This window comes from Phyllostomus hastatus, unplaced genomic scaffold, assembly GCF_019186645.2.
Source record: "Phyllostomus hastatus isolate PE091 unplaced genomic scaffold, TTU_PhHast_1.1 phas_contig_348, whole genome shotgun sequence".
NCBI lineage: Eukaryota > Metazoa > Chordata > Mammalia > Chiroptera > Phyllostomidae > Phyllostomus > Phyllostomus hastatus.
In genome coordinates this window covers 9897556-9925268 of record NW_025333860.1, presented here as the reverse complement: position 1 = coordinate 9925268, position 27713 = coordinate 9897556, and the positions used below count along the sequence as shown (strand labels likewise).

Genomic DNA, 27713 nt, shown 5'->3' with positions numbered 1-27713 from the left:
CAGATTATAGAATGATAATAAAATTCGGAGGTTCATAAAGCCATCTCCTGTGCTATGTTCCTTAAAGACTTAGCTCCTTCCTGATTGAGAGGCAATTTTCTATTGTTTCCTTGGCAAAGCTTGCTAAAAGGGATTGCCTGTGGGCCTAAAATAATGCTTCTTTGGCAGCAGAGAGGCCCAAAAGGAGGAGGCTGCACAAAGCTTGCTTCACCAAAACCTAGAAGAAAACCTAACAGGCACCTATAATTCTTTGCCTCACATGCAAATGTTTGTTCTGTTACTGCCATACTTCTGAAATCCACCAAATACCACACTTAGCACACAGGTGTTCTTTTGTCACCTCTGCTAAGGGCCTTAACTTGCCCTGAACACATTCATTTCAAACCACTGTTTTCCTTCCCAGGGAAAACTTCTTTCTGCATACATTTTCTTGCTCTCAAAAAGTCTGCATAGTTATTGAAAGTAATAGATTTAATCTGCCAGCACATTAAAAATTAACTGCATCAGAGGAAGTTTTTGCCTTATTATCGAATATGGTAAATTTGCAATTGTAGGAGGCTGGAAGGGGGAGGATATGCCCAAAGGAAACCTGGTTTGCTGTTTCAGTCAATCATTTTGGAAATTATTTATATCAGTAGACAAAAGTAAAGTAGGCACAAAGAAATTTAGAAAGAAACCAATTTATACATTTATACATGTATATAGGCATGTCCATCTAAATCACTGGGACAAAAGCTATCCGTCTCTTTAAAAATGACTACTTAGGAAAAAGAGATTGCACCATTGGACTGTCATCCAAAGGGGAGAGAGGGAATAAGAAGGATAAAAAGCCACAGGGCATTTGCTGTCTCAAACCGGCATCGATTTTCAGGTTGTCAGCCTGGTTCTAGAACTTATGCAAAAACTGAAGTCAATTTCCTTATTATATTCCAACTGAAATTATTGCCATGTTACTCCTGACGTGAACACCATGTCATCTTATGTAAGAGCTAAAACCCAGTATAGATTGAATGTGTGTGTGTGTAGAAATGAAATTTGGATTTCACATGAATTTAACGATTTTATGACCTTCTTCCCAGGAGGTCAAGTTATTTCTTATTCTTCATATGAGCAGTTTTCACTCACTCACCAGTCTGATAGGGTCCAGGCTAACTGGGGAAGGCTAGCTGGCTCAGGTGTAAAGGTATTATTTTGCATATGTTACACATTATAGACAGAAATTATCTTACTTTCCAACTTTGCATAATAAAATAAGCCATTAAATTAATACATATAGAAAATACTGCTTGTCAGGCAAAGAAATGTACATTACTTTCCAGAAAACCAGGGACATTACATTGCCAATGCCTGCATGAATAATACATGGGTTAATTCAAAAAAACACCATTTCATTATTTAAAAATGAATAAATTACAGGCTTAGAATGATGACTAAATTTTCTTCTCCATCTTACTTTTGCTCAGTGCTCTACTTCAAAAATGAATATAAAAGTACCACTTTATCCACACAAATCAAGTAAGCTAGATCCTCAAAAAGTATCCTTTTTCTGACTTTAGATTTCCTGATGCCATAAAAAGTAGACACTCCATTTTCTTTTCTTCTCTTAATCATATTAACCCTAGAAATTAAGAAGCAACAGGAAGACCTTCAAATTATATATTTGAAATTGGTGAGCCTTTCTTTTATTGTCTTGTGGTTTTGTGGTTCAGTCTGACTAGAAAAGTCCTTCTGCACACAGACTTTGTGTGTTTTAGCCTCAGCACCTGGTGAAATATGTCCCAAGAAATAAATATGAAGAATATAATGCTCATATATGATGACACAAATTTATTTTGTTTTCTTTCAGAGATTTTGGTTTACTCTGAAAGGCCTGTTAAAAATCAGTCCCACTTGGGGACTGATGAAAGCATGGAAGAGAGAAAGAAATGCGCCAGTAATCAGAAATTAATTTGGAGTTAAAATAAGTAAAACATCCCCGTGCAGTGCATTTAGGCTGAGCATCAAGTGACAGCCAGCAGATTATTCTACCGATTTCTAATGCTGGAAATTCGGATGGCATTTACTAGCATAACCTTTCAACTCTAAGCACATCAATAGAGGCCGACAGTGGCTTGAAATATGATTCCTTGCAGATAGCATATCCTCATTCATCTGACTGTGCTGCTCTGTGCTCCATTGCACAAACAGCGTCTCACCCACTTCTGAGAGGACACTAATAAAAAAGGCATCAATTTTCAGCTCTAGTACTACTGTGATCTCTTTATATGTTCGACATCCAACATTAAATTAAAATGCTGTTATAAATCCTACTTTCTGAATCTGGAATGAGTGTTGGGTTTTTGTCGCATGAGACTGCAGCAAATCTTGTCAAAAGCAAGGAAGCACGTCTTGTTCACTCAGAATTAATGTTGTGGATGAAAGAAGGAGGTAAAAGGGGTTGAATATGGTGAACTGAGGGTGTTAAAGCCAGTGGGGACTGTAGCTTCAGGGTGCCACACCAGGCAGGGTATTTGCTGCTTTCAAGAAGTGGCTAATCAAGAATTGTAATTATCCATGACAAGCTGTGTGCGGGAAGATGACTGATAAATAGACAGGCGCACACACATCCATATATATATCAACAGAAAAAATTTAAGCATAAAGAAATGGTCAATTATTCCTCTCTGGCAGGAAAAATGTTTTCTAAACATGGTCATCCTGACGAAGCCTCACGAATTACATCAGAGGCTGTGACAGAGGCTGCCCCTGGGATGCAAAGCCTGACAGCAGAGGGTGACTTGCTATTTGGGCCTTATGTCAGTATTACGTAATTTTAAAGTTATACAAGAAAAACCTAGAATCACTGGATGGGGAAGGAACAATAGTCTCAGAAACTAAAGCACATGGATTAAAGCAGTTTCAGAAGCTTTCTGTGTGAAGATTGCAGGGGAGGGAAAAAAAAAAAAACCCTTGCAAGTAACTCTAGGAGAACATTCTGGAATTTTTCTATTCCTCCTGATAAAAAGATTCCTGCTAATACAGGTTATCATTTGGAACTATGAGAACTAAGAGATAATAAGGGCTTCAACAAAGACACAGAGCATGGAGCTGTGGTGCTCTTGTGCCTGGCTCATTCATAATTACAGATGAAATAAAGAGGCGTGTTTGCCTATTTGGAAGGGTGGGGTGGAAGGGAAAGGGGGGAAGAGCAGGCAGTTCAATATCTGGATCGAACAGAAGAACTTTCTCCCCTAAGGATCCTGGTGGGAGGAACCTTGACATGCACAAAGTCAGAACGTAGACAAAGTTGCCCTGGTGAGAACGATAAGGTCACCCGTGGGATTGCTGAGATTATCTCTGTCAAGCACTCGGACAGCATGCAGTCAAACGATGCATCATGCAGTCATTTTCGGGGGGGTGGAAATCAATTTCTTCACCAGGTCGCTATTTGCTTTTCAAAGTGCCCTTGTAGGCCTTCACCACCAAGCATTTATCAATTTAAATGTTGTAAATTGATAATGTGCCACTATGCCTTGTACTGTTTCTGAATTATTTTGATACTTATATTTCCTCAACAGTCTCTAAACCCTCGGAGCTTCCGCATTCAAAAGGGCATTTTTCTTTGTTAAGCCCAGAAGTGATGAACTTTTTATGATTAGTACAGGAGAAAAATGCAGACTTGCCAGAGAGGAAAAAAAACACATGAGCAGAAAATTATACATTTTCTTTTTTTAAAAAATTAAGATATGCCTACTTAAAAGACTTTAAAAAGTGGGGCTACAGAGCAATATTTGGAGGGCTACGTGTACTCTTTTACTGAAGGAGTCTAGTTGCCCCGTGTCTCATATATTTAGAACACCAACTGGAGGAAAGGCTGACGCTGGGCTCCATTATTTAAACCCTGTGCTGTGTAAAGATCACCTGTTCTTTTTCTCTTTATATTCCAGTTATTTAGGATGTGATGATGCCAAACAAGAGCAATAACTTGTAAGGAAAGTGAATGCCTGCTTTCTCTTTTAACTCACCAAAGAAATATACCTATGTTTTATAATCACAGAAGTGAAAGAATTAACCACATACTAACCTCAACTTAATTTGCATTGAAAAACACAGAGAGGAAGAGTTGAGGTTTGCACTTTGGAAAAGCAAAAGAAAGACATGGCAGTTGCGAAGCATCTTTAACCTCCACTGATTTATTGGCCCTCAGCCAAGTTATCAGGGGAATCTAATTCTTCTTTATTATTCAAATAAACCACATTTGGCACGATGGTTCCCTTTCAGAATAGCTTCACAAATAGACTGAGCTCTGTCATTTATTTGACCTTGTACTTGTGTGCTGTAGCTGTAATTTTATTTGCCGTTCTATATAACAAATGCAGAGAAATGTAAAATATGGAGATGAACAACATGATGGGAAAGGAGTTTATGGTAAATCTATCTTCATGGCTTAAAAAAAAGACCAAATTTAAAACAACCATTTACCCCTTTCACCTTCACCTCTATTAGCTCTTATATCTGTAGCCACCCTGCCCCTTTCCCTTTCAGCAAGCTGCCTTGAAACAAGCCCATTTGTAACCTCGGCTGCAGCTACCTTTTGGCTGGCTTACAACAGCAAGGAAGTATCTTCAGTGATGCGGACTTAATGAGAAGAAGGGAAGTGACTCATAGGCAAGCTGAGCCCTGGGGGCAGTGGGGGCAATTGGAGTGCATTTCAAGAGAGGGCTTAACTGGCTGCAGGGTATTCATAATGATATGGCAATGGAGAAAAATCTGCAAATTTCCCAGTTTGATCTAGATCCCACTTTATTTTTCATTTTACACTGGCCTTATTCCCACAATCCCCCTCCCCTCTGACAGCTGTCAGTCTGTTCTCTGTATCTGTGAGTCTGTTTCTGTTTTGTTAGTTTATTTTGTTCATTAGATTCCACATATGAGTGAAATCATATGGTACTTGGCTTTCTCTGGCTGGCTTATTTCACCTAGCATAATGTTCTCCAGGTCCATCCATGCTGTTCCAAAGGGTAAAATTTTCTTCTTTTTTAATAGCCAAGTAGTATTCCATTGTGTAAATGTATCACAGATTTTTTTTTATCCACTCATCTACTGATGGGCACTTGGGCTGCTTCCAAATCTTAGGTATTGTAAATAACAGTGCAATGAACATAGGGATGCATATATTCTTTCAAATTGGTGTTTTCGGTTTCTTTGGATATATTCCCAAAAGTAAAATTGCTGGGTCATAAGGTGGTTCCATTTTTAATTTTCTGAGGAAACTCCATACTGCTTTCCACAGTGGCTGCACCAGTCTGCATTCCCCACACCAGTGCAAGAGGGTTTCCTTTTCTCCACATGTTTTTAAAGAGGACTCTCTGTTATCTTGAAAACATTCTGCTGGCCTAGGTGTACATCAGAATCATCACCTCTCACTTTACTTTCAAGAAAAAACGTTTTCAGAAGCTATGTTTTTTTTTTTTATCCTCTGGTTAACTAACACTCATGGCCTCTGCCTATGGCAACTATAATGTTAACTTTCTCATCAGTATTTAGAAGAAAATGCAGGATTTGTGTGTGGAATAGTGAAAGCTGATTTAGAAGCACATAAACCATCAAACTATCAATGCTATTTTAAGTCCTAGATGCCAGAACATAACTCTCAAAATAATCTTTGGCACACAAGCAGCTGAGCAGGGAGGGGAGTCTTCTGCCTGCCTATGAGATTTGCAATATGTATGTGTTTGTTATACGGGTCATTACAGCTTTCCTTTAAATGTGGACTCCACTGGAAGCAAATCAATACATATAATCCACATATTATTCCTTTCCAAAATTGTATTTGAGATTTTTTTCTCTTTCTGGCTCAGAAAACTTCTCTTTCCTTAAGAAGTGATTCTTCCTTATTTTGAGGGTTGGCTATATTTTCCTTTCTTCTTTGGCTAACAGGACACTCACAGCTAAATTTTAAACTTTATCAGACCATTTACATCTGTTCTTGTTAGCCTCTATTGTGTTTTCCTATTCTGTGGTAAAAGATTACCTACCTACATCTTTTTTCCTTATACTCTAGTTCTATTTTGCTGTTATTTTTTATTGTATATGTTTATGTAAGCTATTTCCTTTGTCGCAAGTGGAGGGTATAGGCCAACAAATAAATATTTCTCTAAGCTGCTTCAAATCCTGTATCAAACTAGAAATGCTTTTTATTCGTCATATAAAGTCTCTTTTGGATTCTTGATGATTAAGCCTCTTACAGGTTGAAAGAGATTTCATAAAAGCTGGGTACATATCATTGCTACATTTTCAGTGTTAGAAAATCTGCTCTGTTTTCTCCCCTCATTTTCACTTCTGCCTAGTCCATTACAGCTAGAGAGCAGAGTTGTACTTAACAGCTCTGAAGGCCATGACCAGGTATAAGAAATCATTTAATCTCCATGTAAACCAAACTCAGCATCAATATTTAGGGGTCTTCCTTTAAGATAAGGCCTCATGGTGAGTCACTGGAAATCATTTTCACTAAGGGAAGCAAGTCAACAGTATCTATTTCTACAACCTGAAACATCTCGGATGTTAGGTTAAATATGTATCTCTGGCAAAGTCAATAGGGCTGCTGGAAAGGTTCAGACATCATCATGGATCCTCCATTCCCATCATTATGACAACATGAAAACACATTAAGGAGAGGTACTGGCACACACAGATACCGCGGCCATCAGGAGTGGCTACACTCGGTGGAGTGCAGAAGGAAAATCCTCTCTGGCTGTCTCTATGTTCATGCCACACAACAGAACTCAGTAGAACTTTCTCTATTCAGTTTTCTCATGAGCCAAAGAGAATACTAATTCTTTCTTGAACATAAGCCGTTTTAAAGCCACCATATTTATGTACATGTTGAAGGAAAATAAAACTGAAGAAGGAAAGGAATGCCTTGAGAGTTACACACGCAGACAGAGCTGCGCTCTAGCACACTCCTGTGCTCACAGTATTCCTCAGTAATTTCACTCTGTAAGTCTTTGATGATACAGTTCCATGTTGTCTTTATTTCACAAAACTGTTTAAAAAGGAAAGGAGGAACTTTAACTTTATAGATTCCTTATCACTGTCTAAAATTTTATGGCATAACCATTGAAGCAAAGTTGTAGGACAGAAGTAGAGCATTTGGTTTGCATTTAATTAAGGGTGCATGCATAAAAGAATAAGTATTTACTCAATTACTTTGAGTATATTTAACACTGTATGTCACCATGAGCATGCCACATTCCCACAACTGCAGAGGGCACTGAGAAAACTTGGGAAAGGTTATGTCTCAGGAACCTTAATTACCCAATTAGGACTTAGTATGTTAACTGGGTTGGAAATCCCCTCCCAAAGTTTTGGCATAGTCTTTTTCCCCCCTCATTCTTTGGCCATTTAAAAGCATACCATACTTAACAGATTGTTTTCACGTTGACGCAGAACTATTATTAAACTTTAGTTCTAAACTCTAAATTGATATTGGTATATCAAAAACTCACTTTCTGGTGAGTACCCTTCATCATTTCAGCTGCATAAAGCCTCAAAGGACAACCTCTGTTTCATTCCTTAGAGCCTCTACCGGCACATTTGGTTGTTTCTGGCAACGCTGAACACACCCACCCAGAGGGTATGGGCACACCAGGCTAGCGTCTGCCCCAAGGAAGTCCAGATGCTGACTAAAATATGCACTTTAAAACCCATCACATATGAGCAGGGAGTGGCTGCCTGGGAGTCACCAGCTACTGGGCCATGTCTACGTGCCCACTCCATTCTGCAGAAACCTCGATGATCTCACTCAGATTTCATGACAAAAATGACTTAATGTTACAGTAGAGAAGCAATGAAATAGACTGCTTTTAAGGACCAACCAGCAGGGGTTAAAGCCAAAATCGTCTTGAACAGATGATATTTCAGATGGCCACACTATTCCAGATGCATCAATTTCCTTGAAAATCCAATCCATATATGTGCATATGCTGTGCTGGCAGGAGGACTGACTAAAATGGCCAAAACCCAAGAGCTAATATTCTTTTGGCCAGAATAATGCAATTATTATTTTCCTAGCTATCAGTCTAAGCATACAGAGCCATCTGTTATGCAAAGCAAACATACACATCTCAATTACAGAAAATGCAGTTGCCTTGACAGAATTTGGATTACACCACTAACCAGGGCTATAAAATGTATTTTGAGCTAGTATATAATGGATGCTTTTCAGGAGTTCCCTAATTAGCATTTACCTGCTTAAACTAATTATTCATCCTTCTTCCTCACTGGCTGATTAAACTTTGTTGGAGAGTCTGCATAAAGCAGATGAATATGCGCATCGCAGAACAACAAACAGCAACGTTTCTGGTTTTATACAGCATTATCATGGCGGCGCACCAATTTCAAAATTGGAGATTCCCAATTCTAGGTCCCAAACAGATTAAGACAAGGCTCAAATTCTATTAAAGGCAATTACAAACCCAGAGCTTTCAACGAGATGCAAGAATACTAATACTGAGTTAACAACAGCTCAGTTTCCATCATTTGGTTTGCTGAAGTCCACGTAAAATAGAATTACTATCTACACACCATAGCAAATAGCTTGCATGCTCTTCAAGGAAGAGTTAATGGACCCTTGCTTGAATTCTCAACAGTAAATAATCAAATTTGGCAGTGTTTTCCCTCCTCCCCCCAACCTTCCTCAAATGCCAAAACTCTCTCTTTATTATTTCCCAATGTCTTTCTTGATTTAGTTATTACCAAGCAAACTCACTAACAGCCAAAAGGTTCCTGCCACACTGAAGGCCTCCTTAGAGCTCTGCCAACTTTCAGAAGCAACGAGTCTGGGGTGGATCCGGCTTAAGAGGAGACAAATCTTATCTCCATCTTTAGCTCCAAGGGGCAACTGAATGAGAAGTAGATTATCCAACTTGGCAGATCATCACACACACAAAATCCCTCCCACCCAGGCTACACTTCCCTTCTGCCAAACCTCCAGATGAAAAGGGTCAAGCTCAGCCAATCGCCTGCATGGGCACAAATATACAGATGTTCAGCATTTTTATGGAGAAAACATCTGGATAATTAGTTGGATTGCAAACTTTTCTTCAGGGTATTTTGGCATTCTTTAGACACAGGCTGTGTCTTGGAATCCAACGGAAGTAAAAATTTTGTGTTCCAGGGGAATATCGAAAACTAACATCTAGGATTTTGTTCCTTGCCCCATCTGCCCTCTTTTTCTTTCCTTTTAACCTCTAACAGACACATGTGAGAAATTAAATGGCAAGTAATAAAAGGTGATCTAAGTTTATGAAATTGTCTTTCAGCATTAGGAAGCATCTGCAAAGATTCATATCCTTGCCAGAACCCTCCCTGCAACACGTTTTAATGGTCTCTTTCAGCATTTCTTGACTCCAAATGACTCCCTGTCATTGTGTCAGCTCCCAGGATAATGCAGGGTTCTCCATAAACATCCAGTAATAGGACACAAGGGAAGCACTACCCAGGTGTCCCTCTCCTACCGGGCACAGAGGTTTTAAAGTTCAAAACAACTGAGGGAAGAAACTTTCATTTGTTCTCAATAAATTAATAATGATCCTTGGGTGTGGGGGGCAGGTGAGGAAGGGGACTAAAGTTTTTGAGCACAAGTTTATTCCGAACATTCCAAACTGACATACCCTTTTCCCATTTGACACTGTGAGAACAGGCAGGTAGGGCCATAGAAGAATAACTTAGGTAATTTGTGCTAAACAGAATATCCACTAAGGAAGGGAAAGCATGAGGCCCAAGGAGCCTTCACAATCGCCGCCAAGAATCTAAATAGCTTTACTTACTTGTGAGAGGCCTAGGTAGATGGAGACTGTTTCGGAAATGTACAAAAATTTTCCTTCTTGATTTAGTGCAAATACAAAGCCATCCAGGGACTGTAGAAAAAAAATAAATATATTAATAAACATATACAATGGAGATTTGGTTAGTAAGGGATCTGATACAAAATAACACATACCATGTTAAAGAGCATTTTTTCCTATGTGTTTAACAAAACTCATAAGATCTTTTAGCATTGCATGAATAAATTAAAGGTCTGGATTAAGATTATAAGCTTTCCTTTATTTCAACAACTTTCTTAAGTCCCTGTCATTCTGATCAAGACACATTACACTCATGTATAAAATCAGGTCATGCTGATTTTATGAGATACTGCCTTTATTTTGGGGGATTCAGTAGTCACTGAGATTAAATCAGCAAGACTCTCCATTTAATAGCTGAACAGGAATAAAAATTGTAATGAAATAAGAGGAAAAAAATGCTCCCATAGGAAGAGCAAGTAAAATCACCACTGGAGCTACTACCGACATCAGTCATTTGTTAATTAATAAAGGATTATGCCCTCCCCACTCCGAGTGCCTAACGCAGGGCTGTCACACTCATCTTCACTGGGGGCCACGTCAGCCTCGCAGTTGCCTTCAAAGGGTTGAAATAATTTCAGGACTGTATAAATGTAACTACTCCTTAACTGTTAAGGAGTTAAAACTACATTAGCCCCTGGGAAGGCAACTGTGAGGCTGATGTGGCCCCCAGTGAAGATGAGTGTGACACCCTGGTCTAAAGTGTTAGAACAAATAGGAAAAGTCAGTACATTGTGGGTGAACGTTTATATAGGCTGAGACCATACAAACTGTGATCCTTTTTTGCAAAACTCTGTGTTAAAGTTTTATTGTGATAGTTCTACTTTCTATTAAGATTCCTGAAATGGAAACAAAAGAAGAAAAAAAAGAAGGATGTTACACATCACCTATAACTCTTGAAACCTTAGTTCACTTTCGAAATGGAGGGTTGCAGTTTCATTGTGATAAAGGGTATAAAACATTGTGAACTCCAACTGCAGCACGCCACTCACGCTGAGAATACATTTATTTCCAATTCCTGTGATCCAGGTGCACCTTGTGTGTTCCATCATCTTCATGTTTTTTGTTTTGTTCATTTATTTATTTTTAACCAGGCAGATTGTACAAATGCTGGTTGTATGGGAAAAGTAGTTTTAAAGATGAGTGGTATTTACAGAGGCTGTGGATTTGGAAGTATAGGAAACCCACAGTGGGAACAAGATAACTGGCAACACTATATTAATGACATAATTCTTAAATATTAAAATGTGGAGGAAGCATGTAAAGTTTAATTAGAAAAATATATTGCCTCAAGTCTCAGCAACAATTTTAGTCTCCTAAAATATCGAACTCTTAAGGGGAGAGCTACATATGTACCAGTATGTATGTATATATGTATCTATGCATACTGGAACACATGTGTCTGTATATTTATATGTACATATGAAATTCAAATTACATGCTTCCTGGTCTTTTTTTTATAGCCCTACTGGTCAGGAACTGGGTATCACCCAACCTCCTTCTCTTATATAGTGGGTCCTAAAAACAATTCAAAAGTCACATTGCATTGTTCCACATGAAAGCAAATTACATGATAAGCATTTGGCTAAGACAGTACAATAATAATAGCTTCATATTCATTAAGTAATATGTGCTTAGCAGTTTACATGTATTGTTTCTTTTAATTTTCACAAGTACCATTTGAGGTAATTATATTATTATCTGCATTTTGCATACTAGGAAATTAAGGCTTAGCAAAGTTAGGCAACATGCCTGTCCCTAGTGAGTGGTAGAGTTGGGACGAGAAAACTGACAGGCTCAATAACTATGCTTGTCTTCCACTAAAAATAAAGACTCTCTAATTGGTATGTGTATATTAATGAAAAAATAAATTGTTTAGCATTTCCAAAGTTCAACTATTTACATTAAGAGGCAGCCTATTACTTCTTAAAATTAATCACTTGTTTTTGAATGATTTGTTCAAATGACAGAATCCTCTCATTGGTAGTAGAGGGGAAATGGGATGACAAGAGTGCTCATAAATCACTCCCACAAGAGGTCGCCTGGCCACCTCTGCCCTATAACGCCCCGCCCCCGGAACCAGCACTGGGACAGGGAGCAAAAGACTACCAAAGAGAACAGCTGGGCTCCTTAGTTTTGACAAAACTGCCAGCTCTCCCCACCAACCCCAGGTGAGATCCAATCTTTCAGGCTCAGAGTATGGCACAGTGGAACTTTATTTAAACCAGTGTGAAAGGGAGAGAAGTTGCTTTTGCAGAAGTTTGGAAAGGATCTCATTCAACATGTCCTCACCTCAAATTAGATGTCTCCTGAGGGTGACTCATGAGGATTATGACTCTCCCCCTTTTGAGCTTCCTCATGGAGACAAGAGCCTGGTTAGTTTTTTCATTCAACCTGATAGCCACAGCCTGGCCTGCAAGCACTGAGAGCACGCAAGCCATCTTCTCAAATCTTAAAACACCACTGTCAGATTAGAAGGACACACAGAGAGCGATGCCAAGAGAACATCTATGGGAACAAGTGAAAATGGAAAGGCTGATTGAGAGAAGACCTAGAGATCATCTGTATTCCAAGTCCTCATTTCACAGATGGGAGAACTGAGGAACAGAGATGCTAAGTGGCTGGACAAGATCATACAGCTAACTAGTGGCAGAGCCAGGATTAAATCCACTCCATTTGTACTGTTTAAGCATTTATGACACTCTATGGCCCTGGTTGCTTTATTCAACTCCTAAGGAGACTGAATTTGTGAACAGTGGGGCAATGTCTTATTCACCTTTAGCCAGCACCTAACAACTGCTCAACCAAGGCTTAGTGAGTCCCTTTCTACCTCCAAACGCAGTGCTCTTTTCTTTATATCACACATGCTAGAATTACTAAGAGGGATGACAATTATTTTCTCCAAGAGGTCTGTTTCTGGAGCTATGAGATTATTTGTGGATTCTGATGCCACAGATGTCTAACATAGTCTGGAATATCTTCTGACATTTGGAAGATTAGTGTTAGACTGGATTCTTTTATGGTCTTCCAGAACACTGAGTGCTATTTATTTGCCACCAATATACATTCTTTGCTTTCTCACCTAAAGGTATTATGAATTCTTAATGTTAGGTTCATATCCGATGTATTTACTAAAATGCTAGAGGAGGTCTGGACACCACAGCAGGGGACAGGGGTATCTGGAGGCTAAACACCTGACACTATGAAGCGGTGGCAATCTAAGGACTGGCCAGTTCTCCCTGGCAGAAACAGAGGCTTCAACACATGTTCCAATTTCCTGGTGAGATTAAAATGAGTCTCTGTCTACATGATACAAAGCAACCAGTCAATTCAATTAAAAAGAACAGCTAATTTGGTGGGGGAAAAAACAACTAGTCAGATTAGTTGTTATCTGAGATAAACAAAACTGGTTAGCTACATTTTCACTTTAGGCTTATCTGTCATTTTGGTCAATTATACCTACAGTGGAAATGAATGCCCATAACTCAAGTTACACTACCTTGCAAATAAAGAACGGGATACAAAACCCGGTGCAGAGTGGATTGGCAAGGTTGCTCTTTACATCACCATTACTTTCTGATTCAGGGGCATCCCTGTCTAGAGTTAGCTGTATTTTGCTACTCAGAAAAGTTTTAAGAGTAGCATCGTATTGGTTTGATGTGGGTATCTGAATTGTAAAAGATGGAAGGAGGAGAGAAACATTCAATCAGTTAGTCTTGGGAACCAAATGTGATTGATCTGAAAGTTCTGTGCATTTTTTAAAAACTTGAATCAAGAAAGCTGCTCTATACTGAGCTGTTTCAATCACTGCAGGCGAGTTTTTAATTTTTTTTTTAACTGCCCACTATTTTCAACAGGCGCCAATTAAGATTCTAGGGTCAAAGGGTTAATTACATCTTCTTACTCAGTATGTAGAATTTTCTGATTATTAACTAAGGTTGGATTAAGATGAAAAAGAACCTACACAAATGTTAATGCTGGTCCCTCCTTGAGAAGATTTATTATAAAGCCATGCTGAAATCTATCTGCTTTCCACAAAGCAGATGGAGAACAAAATCTTAGAGAAAACAGTAAAACAGACATTTTAAAGGCATGCAAGTAGCTGATTTATCAAGACAGTTGTCTTATTACTTACTAACACGAGTTCTAAGCCATCACAATGGGGCTGAGAGGGGATTTCCTTTGTCACATCTCAGTGAGTCCATGAGGTACACATGCAGGAGTGAGGCTTGGAAACAAAAGTCAGGAGCTACAACATCTCTGAATAATAGTGCCTGTGATTACAATTTGCATCCCTTGACATAAGTGCAACATATAAAGGGTAAGGCAGAGTTTCCTTAACCCCTAAAGCTGAGAGCCTCTAACAGTATTTGTCAAATGATGATGTTATTTCCTTGCAGGGTATGAAACTAACTATAGATTCATAATTGAAGGTATGCTAATGTTTAATGCATTGCGCTAAATGGATTTATATTTGTCAAAGTAGTTTGTCTCTGCTTTCTTTTTTTCCTGCATATTCTGCTGCAGCCAAATGCCAGAGTGAAATCTTACTGTGGTGCCCTTATAGACACAACTCGCATGTACATCACTGCTCTGAAATTAGCAGTTCTTTCTTCTCTATTTCCAAAGCAGAAGAGAAAAAAATTCACCCCAAACTCTTTTCCTATGACCTAACTCCAGTTAGAGTGAAGAATTACCAGTAGGCTAGGTTATTTTAATGACAGATTATTTTAAACTAAGCCTTCACCATCTGTTCCACCCCCTAATTATGAATGCAAAAAGAACATATTTCACAATTACATCAGTAAAAAAGTAAGATATACGTGATTTAAATGCATACATGTGCTCCATGTCCAATGCACCGTGCATCTGTGATGCTCTTCTAATTCAGTCTTAGATTATAGAGAAAATACAATGATAGAGGACAGTTTCTGACACACTCAATTTTCCCTCAAACCCAGGGTTTTTCATTGTTGGGACATAATTCTGTTAGGACAAGAGCAGAACATGAATTTGAGCACAAGGCACGCTGGCCATTAGATGCGACTATTTTATAACTGCTAAAATGGATTTGCTGCTAGTAAGGGGAGGCTCTATGAGAAAACCATTTCTGCTACCTGAGCAATGGGTGAGCACCAGCAATAAACGAGGCTACTCTTGAGCCACACTCCATCATCATGAAAAGAGGCTGAGTGAATAAGCCAAGCACAAGAGAAGCTGGGCCTGGAGACGGAGGACTGGGCTCTAATACCTATCTTTCTATTGTGTTTTGGCAGCAGATAAAACACTTAGAAAGAAAAAAAAATGTTTCTCAAATTTTTCGGCCTCTGGATACAATAACACTTTGATAGAGCTCGTTAAAATGCCATACCGCCCTCTGATTGCACTCAGGAGGTGATGCTGCAGTGCTCAGGCACACATGTGGACTCCCAGCTACTTCAAGGAGAGCCTGGGACAGTGCCCAGAAGTGCCCACATGTATCCGTTTATGGGGAAGAAAAGTTTCCCAAATTTTGTCTTTGTAATCTGAGTTTTAACAATCAGGCATTGTGCAGAAACAAAAACCTTATTTTTAGAAACAGGAATCTAAGTTGACTAAATTTTCTCAGAGTGGATAAAAACATACATCAAAGGTTCGCACTCTTATTTAACTCTTAGGACTCTCCCAGAACTTTCTGTGTCCTGTGCCTCTTCTCCTACCTGCCCCCTCAGCCCATCCCAGTGAGTCAGTAACACGAAGGACTGCACAAGTCTTAGGTACCAAGAGCCACATGTTTCCTAACCCCAACACCAAATTAGGTTAGTCAGGCAAAATCTGACTATTTTCCCACTAACAGAGAATTCCAGAACAGCACACTTTGATGCCTCAAATTACCTTTGCTAAGAGTTTCCTAAAACATATAATCCAAACCTCTTAGGTGACAAAACAGTGCAGAGAGATAGAGACAGCCTCTCTTCAGCTCTTAGGCAAGAGGAACCGGAATAAAAGGGGAGATGTTGGGTTAGCGAAATGTTAAAACATGAAAAGACTGAAGACATCTGCTTTCTGAGCAAGGAGATCAGGTTTTGCTCCTGCTCATTAAAATTCCATTTTGTGGGAGCTGTGTATCAAAGTGCTGACCTTTTTTTTCTCTGGGCTGCTAGTTCAAGCCTTACATCCAGCCTTGAGGGATGTAGATTTCTTGATTTGAACATCTAACCAAATGGACACCAGGCTGTGGTACAAAGAGGGATATGGCACTGGCGGAGTACATGGGTCTGTGTCTCTGAGCCCCTAGGGGGTCACCTGCAGGACCCCCCAGGGTCTGTGGCTTGTCCTGGGGGATTGGGACCCCACCTGAGGCGTAAATGACCATGCGCTACTGCTCACAAGCTCCTTTTGCTTCAGGGAAAGCATTCACACTAGTTATTCTAAGGCACAAATATTCATTGGAACATTAAAATATCTGCTTTTGGTTCATGTGGTATAATTTACTGAAACACAGGCTCTTCAGAACCCAGGAGTTAATTCCTTATTGTGAATCTTTCCCTTTGAATTCAGGGTTTTCTTTCAAGTTAAAGAAGGAATTCCCAGGCCAGCAGGAGTCATCCAGACAGTACATTGTATTGGTCCTGGAAGGCTTAAAAATGTCACTGCTTTGCTGTGGCTACACATGGAGCTTGGTCACATGCAAAGACACCAGGGTTCCAGGTGTCTTTCAAGTTGTCTGCATTATACAAAACAACACAAAGAAAAGAAGAGATAATAATTGTTTCTTAGACATCCTGTAGATCACAGAATACTGGAAAATAGGGATGGTCATATTACACCACATGCAATATGTACAATATAGATCAAATGTACTATTATATATCATATATTATAATACACATATGCCATCATATTATAGTATAGGATGTCTTAAGCAATATTCACTTCACTCAAAGGTTCCTCATAGAGCAGGGAGAAGGAAACTAACATTTGTTAGGCAAATTACTCAGACCAAATGTGAGACAGATATATTAAATCCTACTTTACACATAAGGAAACTGAGGCCAGAGGAATTAAGTGCACTGTCCAGTGTCACACATCAGTGTGTGGCAGATTGAAGAAAGAAGGGTCCTCCTTTCCACCTGCTGCTGGCACTACCTGCTGGGCCCTTCAGTTGTTTCGAAGCCCATCCTAGCTGCTCGAAATCTGTGCTTCCTCCAGCATTTCCTCCCACATAAATGATTCTCGTGCTCCTACTGTTTAGGTGCGATGCACTCAGAAAACACCTGCTGAGTTCTTACTGTGCACCACGCCTCTGCCAGCTGAGGTTTCACAAGCTGAAAGAGGACCTGACTCACGAGCTGCTTTCTTATAGAAGATTCTTCTATGGGATCTGAGACTACGAAAATGAATCAAGCTGGAAATTAACGCCATAAAACAAAAATCTGCAGGGCCAAGGCAATTTTCAGCTTAGAATCCCCTCAGTACTTGCCAGGGACCGCTGTCTGATATCACAGAGCTTTGCACCTCAAGTATGCTTTCTTTGGGTTGGAACATCATACATAGATGAAATTTGTACATTTTTTAAAATTTCACTGATGCATTGTAGGAGACCGTTCTGCGTGGTGTGGACCCAGCTCCCACTTGGAGATGCACAGGACCCATGCCCACGGATAGGTTCTCCTGTGGGGAATCAGGCCTGCAATGTGCTTAGGCTGCTTTGAGTCTTGCTTTTTGCTAAAACTCCCTTACCCTGAATTGAGACAGCAAGTGCTTACTGTAACTTCCTAACAACCATATTAACCCTTCCAAGGACTAGCGTAACTGTTCAACTACTTTTGCCTTTTTCATTTTGCAAATATCCCTCTTCTGTGATGTGATTAGTGGCATTGGCTCCTTTGTTTTCTGTAAAAGGTAACCACCTAAAGTGAACTGGATGGGGCATAGTAAATGAGGACCATCATGTAATGTGCCGAGAAAAGAAATAAAGGCCTGCCATGGCAGAGGTCGTGGCTTTTTGCTCCTCTAGAGAGCGAAGCTGCTCGCCCTTTTCCTCCACAGGACTCAGTAGTCCGTGTGAATGTCTCTCCCCCATCCACAATGTCTTGGACCCCATAAGCTGGGGTCCGCATCAATGCATAATTGACAAAGATATTTAAAGTGTGTATTGTGATGGTGTGCTGCATGTACATGTATATGTGCATGTTTATATATATATGTATATGTGTATGTGTATATTGTGAAAGGATTCTTCCTTTCTGTTAATTATCATATCCATCACCTCACATTTATTTTTTTGGAATTGGTAAAAGTATACAGTCAAGAGATAGGTGTACCTCAGGGAAATTCTCATGTCTTGGAGGAAGGTGCCAAAGCCTGGAAGCCAAGAAGACCCACAGTTATGACAAAGTCACTAGGAGAACCTCACCTCCCAACAGGCAACTGTGAGGATCAGACTGGAGCACAGCCTCTCGCAGGCCACGGCTGGCCAGTGCACTGAGCCCACTTCCTATCCCAAAGCTCTTCATTTAGACTGGGATTTTGTCTTTCCCTCTCTGGTATTATAGACACTATTTTATATAGAGGTCAATGTGAAAATAAGATTGGCTTCACAGACATTTGCAGTCATGTTTATTTGACAGGTCATTCTTGAGGGTGCAAGGTAGAACTGTATTCCTGTTTCTGCTATGGCTGATTATGACTTGAACTTGACTGTTTACTGGGCAGGTGGTAACTTTAAAAATAGCCTCTTTAAGAGAAAATAATAAAAGCTTTTTACATGTATGCCTTTAGGTAGGGAATTAGTGTCAGGGGTAGTAATGATGATTAAAGGATCTTGTAATGAATTTAGCATATTAAAAGGCCATTTAGAGACTTCAGATATTAATCTGGTATATTCATATGAGTTTCACTGGTATCTCTAGGGAAAAGGTATTGAAAACATTTATACTGAAAGGACTGTCACAAATACAGTGGCCATGGACTGAATTATGTTTCCCCAAAATTCTTGTGCTGAAGCCCTAACCTCTAATGTGACTGACTGTATTTGGGGACCAGGCTTTTGGGAAGTAATTAAGGTTAAATGAGGTCAGATGGGTGGAGTCCTAATCTGATAGGAGTGGTGGCCTTATGAGAAGAGAAAGAGAGAGCATGCCCCCAGAAAGGCCATGAGAGCACGCAGCATGAAGTCATCTGTCAGCAAGCCAGGAACAGGGTCCCACCAGAATCCTGCCATACTGACACCTTGATCTTGGATTTCAAGGCTCCAGAATTATGAACAAATACATTTCTGCTGTTTAAGCCACCCAGTAAATGGTATTTTGTTAATGGTAGCCCAAGCTGACTATAATATTTTGGTACTTTAGAAATTCTGGTTGGGGAAAATGCTTGGGCCATGAACACCTTCAAAGATAATTTCAGAATACCATTGAAAATTGATTCTTTGCTCCTTATTTTATACATCACTTAGATAATTAATAATTACTTTTTGCTTAAAGCTGTAAATATGATGGACTGATAATAGAGAATGGAATTTACTTCCAGATATCGACAATGCTGAGGATTGTTTCAAAAGTTTTTTCAAGTAATTGTACCTCTTTTGGGTATACATTTACAACATTGAAATTTTTATGTTGGTTTTCTGTGCATTTCAAATGCTTAGAGACTACATTGATTCATTGCCTTAGCTCCATACAGAGCACAGCCACACATTTACGTAGCAATCAATTATTCAGATGGAATTGGGAAACTGATCCTGAATGATCTTGGGATAAACAACTTGGGCTACCACTTGCTATGGCTCCCCGATGCTTTGCTGGACCTTTACTTTCATTTCACAGTTGGCCACTGAGTGTTGGTGAGAAGGACCAGCATGCATTGCTCATCCACCAAGTTCTCATCGTATTAAGGACTCTAAGGAAATGCTTCTGCTTTCATCCTCACAGGCCTCTTTGACACACATGAACCCGAAGAGACATGGATTTTTATTGTTTGATAACATACTTGCACAACAGCACATGTCATAAGAAATCTCCTTCACATAATTTCTAGATGGTATCCTTCAAAGTAGAGTACTTCAGCATATGAAATTTGCTTGGATCAAATTTGCTAGGTGTACATTAAATGATAGTCTAAATTTATGCAATGAAAGCAGTTGTACTTGGCTGTGTATCCTGGCTTCTGCTGTGGTCCAACTCGGCAACAGAATGAAAAGACTGGGCTGGGTATGAGGTGTGGGTAATTTTGTGGGATAAAGACATTAGTAAAGAAGAAAATTGAATTCTGGTATTTTTTATTGACTTAGTAAAGTGAATTTTTTTTAATATGAAAAATGAGATTGGAGTTTCCTTCCTCCTTCTGATCTACTTCAGTGACTAGCCTGACTGGGAGAGAACTCACTGCCATTACTGAAGAGCACCTGGCTATTTTATTCGAATTTCCTGGATCAAAAGATGCTTTAACCAAACTCTTAGTGAGATTTAATAGGAATCATGGAACTAAAGTCGTCTAAGGAGAAGTATGACAGAAACGCAAAGATAAAGTCTAAAGTGACTACCTTGAATGTAAAATCGGATGAGGTGATTTAAAGAAGGCAGAGACTGTATCTAAACTGCAGAAACTGCTGGGCTTACCATCTCTGTGCTGACCCACCATATGAGGCAGCAAAAATGATACACTTAAGTATTTTCTGTTTAAACTACTTGGCTAAGTTGAATAATCATTAGTTACTTTTTCCTCAAGTTTAAACAATTTAAAATTCCCTCAAATTTGTTTAAAGAATTCTGATGATATAGTTGTTTTTTCTTGAGGTCAAATTTTTCACTTGAATGATGCATGGTGGACATCAAAGGGCAAATTAGATTGAACACACAACTGTCAGGAAATGGTCAAGATTTTAGGAACAGATCTGTGTATAAATTTTGAGATACCTGGATTCTTGGTTGTAGGTGCACATTTTCTAAAGAAGTTCATGTAAGCTTTTATACTTACCAAGCAGGGACAGATCACTTCATGGAGCTAACAATGCCACATATAAAGTTCCCAGGACAGAAGGAACTGTCAAAAATTTTTCCCCAGACATAATCTTTCCTTTCCCTCTGGCCCTGGAGTACCACACTATTGTCGTGCAGATGGTTCCCTTTCCTGGATGCTTTAGTGAAGTCAGAGGCTGGGAACTAACATCCAGATACCTGCCAAAGAACGGAAGACCTTGACAGTCTTTGCTCTTTGCTGGGCAGCACATGGTGTTAGCCCGTGAGGCAGGTCCAACTTACTGTGCATTTTGTCTTGTGTTATGCAGCACAGGTTGCCTCAGAATGCCACATACCTACTTTGGCTTTACAAGCTGGATCACCTATCACACCTGAGGAATCACCAGATAAAATGTGTTCAGTAATTTAGGGTCGTGTGGCTTACTGAAGCTGTTAATAGGCAACATTATAGATCCTGCAAGGGAATCCCTGTAACAATAATCTGTTGGTGTATGATCTATTCAGGTGCACAGATGTGCCAATTCACAGTAATTCTAGAAGAAATTTGCAGTTGGCCACACTGATAAATCACTTACTGGAAACCTGGAACCAGTGGTCTCAGGCTAACTCTAACATGTACAACGATCCATTTACCTGCTCTGTGGCTTGAATAGTTGAAGATATATTAGAACAAAATAACTTGAAAATGGCAAATATTCCATCATTCAATGTATTTGATAAATAACAGTGCCCCTTTTAATGACTATTGACTTATTAAAATTCTATTTAGTTTACAGGATGTGTAGTGGCCTCAGCCACACATCCCAGTAATGCCTGCAGCCACAACTGTCACCTCCCACTTAGTCTTTCTCAACCTTCTGTGTCAAAGGCATCCATATGGCCAACAACAGTGGTGTGAAAGGACAAGCACAGTGATTAAGTTCCAAGTCTGATTTTCCACTTGGCCATGTGCCTGGTTTCTTTTAAGGGTGAATCATGGGAACTAGTACTTATTTATGTTACTAGAATGACATTTTTCACAGGTATCTAGAATCCCAAGACTATGAGGTGACCAACTTCACAATGAAGACATTTTCCATCTGTATCTACCACACACACTATGGTATACACTTGCAGAATTAATATTTTTAATGAAGAAGTACTTAATAATTGAAGAAAGATGAATCCTCATTATAACTCTTCCTTAGTCACAACTTAGAGTCTAAGTAAACACCAACTTCCCCATGAATGACAGTGGCCTAAAACAAGTGAGGAACTATAATGTCACCTGAGATCACCTTGAAAACAGTGCACACATTTGGTATAGACAGCTTCGATTCCACTTCTAGGTTCTTATTCTGGCCCTGTGTGATTCTTTATCTTTTTCCTCTTCCTTTTTCTCTTTACTTTTGCCTTTTGGTTTGCATTCTGCACTCACCCATTTAGTGAAAGAACAGCTGACGGCTGTGGAGATGGTGTGGTACGTGTGCACTGCCCTTCCCAGCCAATGTTCCCAGCAGTCCTGTTCCGAATACGTTTGTATGCGAAAACTACCCTGGGGTGTAAGACAACTACAGAGTATGTTTATACATCTAACTCACAGATGTGTAACGGTTACTGACAAAATCTGAAGACCAAGAAGGGCTCCAGATCTGTGCAGGCTGGTGTGAATTCTGTGTGGTTGAATATTGAGGATAGATTCTTTTTGCCTCCAATGAGATTTGTTCATTCTAGCCTTGACCTTTTCCAACAAGCAAGATTTGTTTTATTATCTTGCTTGGGGTCTTCTCCTTAGTAATAGGATGACCTACTTTAATTTCTACTTAAATGCTTCATAGGCTAGAGAGAAAGTTCCCCTTAAGGATTGAGCCCCTAAAGACTCAAATTGGCCTCTGAGCCTTAATGGAAGACTTTTATCCCAAAGCAAATAAAAAATATATTAAGGGTTTTACAAACACAACCTTAAGCCTTTATCATTTTCTTTATGTTCCTTCTATTCTCATTGTAAGTCATGGCACTTGCTTAAGACATTTGCTGCTCCTCTGCCCCAGATTTTTATCCCTTTCCTGGTTCTTTTCTGCCATGACAGGCACCTTTCAGGAAAGTGTATAGCCAGTAATACTTCTCTATTTCCTAAAGAGCACACAGACATGGCCCAATGGCAGACAGATGAGGCCTACTATGCAGATCTAATGTAGTCTATGTTTGCACAGGTCTCACAGTTTATCAACAGTTTTAATTCCACTTGAGCTGGTGAGACCAAGACAATGTAACAGTGAAGGACCAAAATTATTACTGATATTCTATAATGCAGTGAACCCAGCTCTTTTCCAAAATCTCAGTAAGGTGTAAGTAACACACTGCTGCAGAATAAACAAAAGAAACTCATCCCTTCACCAATTTGGAAAAAGTAATTCTTCCTTTTATTGGGCTCCCTTAATACACTGACCTATATCATCACAATTAAAATCTTCAATAACATGGCATGACACAAAACCTTTGTTTTAAACAGAATAAAAACCTACATCCCAAAAGGCTTACTATATGGAGTAAAATCCATGGGTTTCATAGCAAACCATTTATGCCTGCTTCTTCAGGCTGAAACCTTTCAGCTTACAGGGACCCACACAGAGAACGGTGGGCATAGCTCTTACCCAGCAACTTTTCAGAGGAAACACATTACGAATGCACCTTGTGACATATTAGGAAGTTGGAATGAATTACATAACAGGTATAGGCTTACACACTCGGGTATGGAGAGATGGCCAGCAGGAGTACCTCAGTGTTAGAGGGCACGGGCTGAAAGGCCAGGACCCTTCCTACCACTTTTCACACAAGTCAGCTGACCCCATAACTGCAGCATAGCAGCTGAAGTGGCAGAGAGAGAGCTGCTCTTTCACAGCTCCCCCTGCAGTATTGCCAGGAAAAAAAGGAACCTGGCATCATTCGAGTCCCAGGTGAAGCACAGAAAGGGAGCAGGGATGTCTGAGCTATAGGAACAGATTCCTGGCTTTGTTAAGGGGTATGGGAAAGGAGACTTCTAGAGTCAGAGAGCTTTATAGGAACCCCCAAAAGAAGAGGATTGAGGAAGGAAGAACACATGCATCAGGCAGATTATTCATTTCAATCTTCTTAATAATCTTCAAAAAGACTATTCATTTACCTTGAGATGGGCTACTTCTGGGACCAGGCTACCTCGAGATTAATTACTGCCAAGGAGCACATTCTACAGCTTCCACCAGGCTGGGACTTGCTTCTGTTCTGGAGAAACACTCAGCAAGGGGGCTGTCCTGCCAGTGGCCATAGCTCAGGCACATAGCTCAGGTTCAAAGACCAGGCACTGTGGAGGGGATCTCTCAGTTCTGCCTTCTAGTTGTCCTCAACACAAGAGGCAAGACTGTCAGAGAGTCCCTGGTCACATTCAGAGGGACTCTAAGATTTTGGTCCATGGTAGAGAAGGTAGAATAATTACAGCTTTATCTCCTCAATTCTTCTAGCGAAACTAAAGAGCCCGTGTGGCCGCAGTTAGACGTGTTCCACGTCCAGCTTGGAAATGAGAGCACCTCAAAGTCTTTAAGAGGCAGCATGGTGTTGTGAATAAGACCATATGAGCTTTGGACTCAAATCAACCTGTGCTAGAATTCTGAATTTGCAACTTCACTGTTTTCTCACATGAAAACATAAAGAATTATATCTATACATTATTTATTCTATGCAATAGAGTTGTTGAGATGATTAGAGTTAATGCACATAAAAGTGTTATCACATAGTAGGTACTTAATAAATGGCACTACATTGGTTGTTATTTGATTTGAGATGCTGATTTAGAAAGAATATTTGCTACTAAGGGTGTGCTTTACCTGATCATAAGGAGGAAAAAAAGACCCACACTTTTGAGGAAGTGGGATAATCTACTAAAGGCAGTAAAACTAAATAAGTTAGATATGAACTTAATGGAACAAACAAGAAAATAACTCAATAGTCATTGTTGAAATAAGATTTTATCCTGGTCATAAACACTCCTCTTTAAAACTTAAAAAAAAAAAAAACACAACTTGGGGACAGACTATTTGTAAAGGACAAAAAGATTATCCATGTATCTTGAGAAATCGTGAAAGTTATCAGAAAGAGAAACCTTAAGGAAATATAGGGCAGGGCATTTGGGCTCGACAGTGATGTTAAGAAGAAGATGAGAAAGAAAACAACATAAAAACAAGATATAAATGATTTTAGTTTTATAACTATAGTCATTTAAAAATGAGAACTATTCCAGGATATATGTGTATAATATTACATACTATGCTTATTAGTGACAGATAGCATTTATTAATGCAGTCTCTGTTTTGGACCCTAGGAGAGGGACTTTAAATTGAACAAACCAGTTCAATTCTTACTTCCTAACTCTAATGTATATGCTGTCACAACCCTGTTTGACATGAGGACATTGAGATCCCACTAGTAAGCAGCAGAACAAAAACTCAAATGCAGCCTGCTATACTATATACTCACTCGGTGGAGATGAACTTTTTTGGTATCAAATTGCTACCACTTGCTCCCCTGCAGAGCTGAGTTCCCTGGGGTGGAAGGCGGGGAGGCTGTGCTCAGGATGATGTCCAGAGCAGAGGTGGAACAAGGGGATTTTTGTTGTCTCTTCTGATTGTGACATCTGCCAACTGAAGAATTGTGGCAGGACTTGACAGTCTGCTAGGCATAGTTTAAACCATAGCTTGCTAGATCATAATCCACTGGATAAATCCCATTCCACATGTGCAATATTCCACATAGATTGATTCCTTGGTGACTCTTTCTTTTTCATCCAAGTAATATACATGCAGTAGAAAATACTGTGGCAAACCTACAGAAAAGCAATTCTTGTATGCCTCAAAGATATTGGAATTAGATATCTAACAGTCCCAGAAAAATCAGGTGCATTTGAATACTCATTCAGACTAACGTGTAACTGACTGATATACAAATCTTTAAGAGTTTAAGAAGGGAGAACGAACAAAGTTCTAGGTATTGAAGCAGTGAAGACAGTAACAGTAACATATTTTATTAGTAAGTTTCTATTAAGTATACTAGTGTTGAAAGAGTTTTATACTAAATCTGTATTTTTCCCACTTCAAGAGTAATAGGAAGCAGATGAAAGTGGGCATGGTTGGAGAGAAGACTGTCTCTGAGATTCTTCAAATTCAGTGTTTGTCCAGATAAGAACTGGGGTAGTGAGCAGGAAGTGAGTGAGTGGAAGAGTGAGTGGAAAAAATGAAGGAAGGAGGAAACCAATACTTCCTGAGGTTCTAGCTTCATCAGCAGCATGCTGTCTCAGTAACTCCTTCCTGTACGTTCACAGCACTGCCTGCTCATTCATCAGTGTGGGGACAGGAGGGCACATCTGGGGGAGTGAGGAAAGAGACGAGGAAATGTTTGACCCCGAAATCTTTCATCCACTTGACAATTTTTCCCAAGTCCCTTTCTGTTTACTTTCAAATAGCTCCTGTACTTAGAGGAATGTGAAAGCCTTCAAGGCTGCTTGTGCTCCGCAAGCAGAGGTCAGGGTACCTTGGGGAGTGTCTCTGTTCCCTGGCTCTGCACAAGGCCAGTGCCTCCGTGTGTGTGTGTGTGTGTGTGTGTGTGTGTGTGTGTGTATTGATATCACCCAGTGCTTTTTTCCCCATGGGTCAACTGATCAACTCAATATTTTTAAGTTAAATGCCTATAAGTGAGCAACATCAACATTAAATTTTAGAATTCTAATTAATTTTCCTTTATATTCAGTACTGTTTAGATCTGAAATAAATTCAGTTATGGGGTTTGCTGCTTTACTGAAAGAAGAATTTATAGAGGGTTCAAAGGGAGCTGAGGAAAATGATTAGATAATTGAAACATAAGACTTTTAAGGAATGGTTAAATGGACTGGATTATTCAGCCTCGAGGAGCCCTGGGGGTGATGAGAGCACATGCACGGTTTCTTACAAAGGCTAGCAACCCGTCTTTCTGTCCCATGAAGGGCAAATGGGCAAATGCAATGTGCAGAACCTGTCTTTCTGTCCCATGAAGGGCAAATGGGCAAATGCAATGGGTGGGAGAGGAAGGGTTTACGACAGTGAAGGGTACTAAGAACAAAGGTGGGTGACTGAGGAAAAGGGGGTTGCCTCTCTATTTGACGTTCTGGAAGACCTGAACACATGCTGAGGAGGACGGCTTAAGAATGACCCTGCCTGGACTTAGAGGGAAAGACAGAGAGACAGACATGCGTGCGTGTGCACACAGACACACACACACAGAAACACTGACACCTCGCTTTGTGATTCTATATTGTATTCTAGGGTTGTCATGAGCAAGCCATGAAGAGTTTCTTGCCAACAAAGCTGGAATTTGAAGCCAAATATGTATATACCTTTGTGTTAACCTCATCATGACACCAAGCAGACTCTTCAGACAAGCGTAGTTCAGGGTGAAAGTCAAATGAGTGGCTGTTACAAAGGGCGCTGTCTGTGAGGGGCTCTAACCTGCCTCAGCCAGATATTTACAATGCTATTATAAAGGAAAAGAAATTAATCTGCAGAGGAAAAAAGCTAAGCCAATTCACTCTAGCGAGTGGGCAGATATACACATCTCCCCAGGCATTCATTTGACTGGCAAGATGGAAACTACGGCAGATCTGACCTGAATCCTAGCAGCAGCTCAGGAAGATTCTCAGTCACTACAAGTAGGCATCGGAGCAGCTTATGCACCAAGCAAAAAAAAGTCCATGTGATTGCAGAGAGGGCCCTTAAAGAATGTTCACAGGCATTGTGGGCTCATTCTCATACCATCCTGGAGGAGAGTGTCTGTGCTTTCCTCATTTCAGAGGGAGGGACAGCCTCTGCCCTACATGTTCACAATTGTG

At 39.9% G+C, this 27713-nt stretch overlaps 1 protein-coding gene across 1 annotated transcript in view; it reads right to left on the bottom strand.

The window, feature by feature from the left end:
• The window catches only part of NPAS3 (neuronal PAS domain protein 3), an 851962-nt gene that overhangs the window by 229921 nt on the left and 594328 nt on the right, over positions 1-27713 (bottom strand). The window contains exon 4 of the mRNA XM_045841074.1: positions 9810-9899. Within this exon, the coding sequence (XP_045697030.1) occupies positions 9810-9899 (90 nt within the window). The remainder of the gene's footprint in view (positions 1-9809; positions 9900-27713) is intronic.